We start from the raw sequence: 4,464 nt of genomic DNA, 5'->3' as shown, positions 1-4,464 counted from the left end.
GGGGAGATAGTAATTTTGAGAAGGACTGAGAGAGCAATGGTGAGAGAAATGTGTGGGGTGAAGCTGTTTGATAAGAGGTGGACTGAGGATTTGATGGGAATGCTGGGGCTGGAGGAATCAGTGGCATGATTGGTAAGGGTGAATGAAGTGAGGTCGTATGGGCATGTGTTGAGGAGGGTTGAAGAGCATGTTCTGAGGAGGGTGATTGTGTTTGAGGTAAATGGAGCGCGAAAGCAAGGTAGACCAGGAAAAGGTGGAGGGGACAGGTGGAAGGAGGAGATTAGGAGTGTTGGTCTGAAAAGGGACGCCCAAAACTGGGCGAGTAGATATGAGGGCGGTTGCTATGGCATTGAGGTAGATGCGGTCACCCCTGTTGTCGGGGACAAAAGCTGAATTTAAAACTCTGGAGGAGGAGGATAATATGTAAAATATAGGCTTGTACATTGTATGTGTGCATTAGAAATAGGAAATCTATATCAAATTTTCTTTAGCAGATATTTTTTGTAATATATAAGTATATTTCTTTTTTTTGTTATTTTTTTCTCAACTAGGACATTGTCATGATTCTAGCAGTGGCCAACCACCCCGTGGACTACAGTTTACTCTCGGTGCCAATAACTCTGCTTTCCTTGTCGATACTATTGTTATGGCAAATTTGGTAAGTTCTCAACAAATATTCTCATCATTTGAAAAATATTGAAAAAATAAAGTAAAAATTAGTTTTTGTATCTTCCCAGTTTAATTTAATTAAATTGAAATTATCAATTTACTACATTAAAAAAATCAAAGCATTTTTTTTTGGTGGTCCTTTTTAGTTTATTTATATATTTATTTATTAGTTTTTTCCCTATTTCGTTATGGTTTCTAATTTTAAATCTGCTAAAATTATTCTTTTGTAAACTGGATAGACAAAAAGAGAGTTATTGAATAATGATAATAATCCTTAGGCACAGAGCCTGAAATTTTAAGAGATGGGGGCTAATTAATTTACATTGACCCCTGAGCTCAACTGGTACTTATTTCATTGATCCCATCCTCAAAAGGATGAAAGATAAATCTTCATCTTGGCAGAATTTGAACTCTGAAATTAGACGGATGAAATGCAATTAAACATTTTGTTCCATGTGCTAATGAGTCTGCTTCATAATACCTAAATAATAATAATAATTGTTTCAAATTTTGGCACAAGGCCAGCAATTTTGTGCGCTGGGTGGTCAAGTCAAGTACATTAAAACGAGTACTTGCCTGGTACTTTCTTCTATTTAATGGTCCCAGTATAAATGTACTATATTGCATAGCGGCATTTCATGTCTTTATGTTCAGAGTTCAAATTCCGCCATAGTCAATTTTACCTTTCATCCTTTCAGGGATCAATGAAATAAATAATAGTTGAGCTTTGTGGTGGGGATCAGTGTAATTGATTAGCCCCATCTCCTAAAATTTCAGAACATCCCTTGTGAAATTCCTTTGTTCATAAGTCTATCTAGTGAGGGCTGAAAATTAAAAACAACCTAGAAATTAAAAAAAGTTGGCTTCCAAATTCATCATCATCATCATCATCATCATCATCGTTTAACGTCCGCTTTCCATGCTAGCATGGGTTGGACGATTTGACTGAGGACTGGTGAAACCAGATGGCTACACCAGGCTCCAATCTGATTTGGTAGAGTTTCTACAGTTGGATGCCCTTCCTAACGCCAACCACTCCGAGAGTGTAGTGGGTGCTTTTACATGCCACTGGCACGAAGGTCAGTCAGGCGGTACTGGCAACAGCCACGCATAAAATGGTGTATTTTACGTGCCACCTGCAGAGGAGCCAGTCCAGCGGCACTGGCAACGATCTCACTCGAATGCGTTTACACGTGCCATCGGCTACATGTTATTTTTAGATGACAATTCTTCTTTGTACAATTTTTTCTATAAATCAGTTACATTCATACATTTTTTTTTCTCTTTTTTCTTAATTTAATAGGGCTACTTTCAGTTGAAGGCTTATCCTGGAGTTTGGCTTTTAAAGCTGAGAGAGGGGCGGTCTTTAGACATTTATGAAATCTTGAGGTGAGTAATATTAACACTATTTCTTATTCTTTGATGCATGAAATATACAGCAGCTGTGGCAAAGTGGTTAAGAAGTTTGCTTCCCAACGATGCTGTCTTGGGTTCAATCCTATTACTAATATAGCAACGGATCTATCCAGAGCTAATATAGCTCTGGGTAGATCCAAGCCTCGTGAGTTGATTCAGAAGGAAACTGAGAGTCCTGTGATACATAGCAGTATGGCATGAAGCTTGTTTCCCAGCAACATGGTTCCGGGTTCAGTCTCACTGCATGGCACCTTAAGCAAGTGTCTTCAACTATAGCCCTGGGCCAACTAAAGCTGTGTGAGTGGATTTGGTAGATGGAATCTGAAAGAAGTTCATGTGTGTAATTTACTCACCAATACACATGATGGGCTTCAGTTCCACAAGGCTACATGGTATTATTTACTATAAATTGTCATCAGTCTTGATATTCTGATTGAACTGGTCTCTGATATTATTCTACCACCATTTTCAACATAGTGACCTCGAATCAAGTCACTTGACGAACAAGTACAAAGAACTTCGAAAATAAGTAAACGCAAAACATTCTATTGACAAATTCATCGCTTATAAATTAATGAAGTTGTCTCCCTTGAATTAATTTTTTTTTTAAAAATACATTCAAATGGGCGAAATGCTTAGCGGTATTTCGTCTGCCATTATGTTCCGAGTTCAAATTCCGCCGAGGTCGACTTTGCCTTTCATCCTTTCGGGGTCGATAAATTAAGTACCAGTTACGCACTGGGGTCGATGTAATCGACTTAATCCCTTTGTCTGTCCTTGTTTGTCCCCTCTGTGTGTAGCCCCTTGTGGGGAGTAAAGAAATAAGAAGTTTTGTTTCCAACAACATGGTTCCGAGTTCAGTCCCACTGCATGGAACCAAGGACAAGTGTCCCCTATTATAGCTTTGGGCCGACCAAAGTTTTGTGAGTGTATTTGGTAGAAAGAAGCAAGTCGGGTGTGTGTCTTTGTGTTTGGCTCCCAACACTTGATGACTGGTGTTGGTTTGTTTACGTCCCTGCAATGTAGCAGATCAGCAAAACAGAGACGAATGGAATAAGTACAAGGCTTAGTGAAAAGAAAGAATAATAGGGTCGATTTGTTTGACTAAATCTATGGTGTTAGTGCTCCAGGATGGTCACAGTTTAATGACTGAAACAATTTTGTCCTATCCTTTATCTTTTTATCCCTTTTAAGTCATGTAAACATATACCAGTAATATCTCAGTGTAGATGTATGCTATGCTGTTTGTGACAGGTTCATTACTTTGGCTCCAATTTCGTGAAACAGATGAGAGATAAATCTTCCCCTGGATAGGACACCAACCTATAGGAAGAAACATTACTTCACATTACCTGCTACATGTGTTCTATCTAAAAAAATGGGGCTCAGTGTCTCTAGAGCAGTTGTTCTCAACCGTTTTTTACCCACGTACCCTTATAACTACTATTATATTCAAGTGGACCCCCATAGCCAGTCAATGTTTAAAAACTAATTTTATATCTACTTCTTTAAAAATTCCTATTTTGTTCTTCGTTCATTTACTTGTATAGTTTGAACGATGTAAAACATTAGACAAAGAAAATTCATTGTTCTTTTTTCAATAGATACATTTAAATCAAAACTTTTCATGGATCCATAAAATTCAACTGTGGATTCCCAATTTACTATTTTGTTAATATTGTTGTTTGTTTCTTCTCGAGCTGTGCTTGGCTCAAATAGGCCGGTTTCCCGGTTTCATTGGCATATGGGTTTCCCACCTGGATGGGATGCTGGTCTGCCACAGGTGAGCTGCCAGATGCAGGAGGAAAGAGTGAGAGAAAGTTGTGGCAAAAAAGTCAGCAGAAGTTTGCCATTGCCTTCTGCCAGAGCTGCGTGGAGCTTAGGTGTTTCACTCATAAACACACGCATTGCCCGATCTGAGATTCGAACCTGCGATCCCTTTACTGCAAATCCGCTGCTCTAACCACTAGGCCATGTACCTCCACATTTTACTAATGTGGACCCCCAAAAATCTTATATGGACTCTGGCTGTAAACCACTGTTAGGGGCACTTGAACTCACTAGTAGTTTTTTCTTCAATAATACCTTATTTCCTTATACATATACATATTTCTTTATTGCCCACAGGGGGCTAAACACAGAGGGGACAGATGAAGAAATTAAGTCGATTACATCGACCCCAGTGCGTAACTAGTACTTATTTAATCGAACCTGAAAGACAAAGTCGACCTCGGCGGGATTTGAACCCTGAACGTAAAGACAGACGAAATACCGATAAGCATTTCGCCCAGCGGGCTAACGTTTCTTTATTTCTTTATTGCCCACAAGGGGCCAAACATAGAGGGGACAGACAAAGGGATTAAGTCAATTACATTGACC

The 4,464-nt window shown here is 39.1% G+C and overlaps 1 protein-coding gene across 1 annotated transcript in view; it reads left to right on the top strand.

Moving 5' to 3' along the window:
• LOC106873980 (UDP-glucose:glycoprotein glucosyltransferase 1) overlaps positions 1-4,464 on the top strand; it is a 186,770-nt gene that overhangs the window by 50,236 nt on the left and 132,070 nt on the right. Inside the window, exons 30-31 of the mRNA XM_052971269.1 lie at positions 552-658; positions 1,973-2,058. Of these exons, the coding sequence (XP_052827229.1) occupies positions 552-658; positions 1,973-2,058 (193 nt within the window). The remainder of the gene's footprint in view (positions 1-551; positions 659-1,972; positions 2,059-4,464) is intronic.

This window comes from Octopus bimaculoides, chromosome 10 (assembly GCF_001194135.2).
Source record: "Octopus bimaculoides isolate UCB-OBI-ISO-001 chromosome 10, ASM119413v2, whole genome shotgun sequence".
Lineage (NCBI taxonomy): Eukaryota > Metazoa > Mollusca > Cephalopoda > Octopoda > Octopodidae > Octopus > Octopus bimaculoides.
Note: the sequence above shows the minus strand (reverse complement) of the source record. Positions and strands in the feature narration are given on the sequence as shown.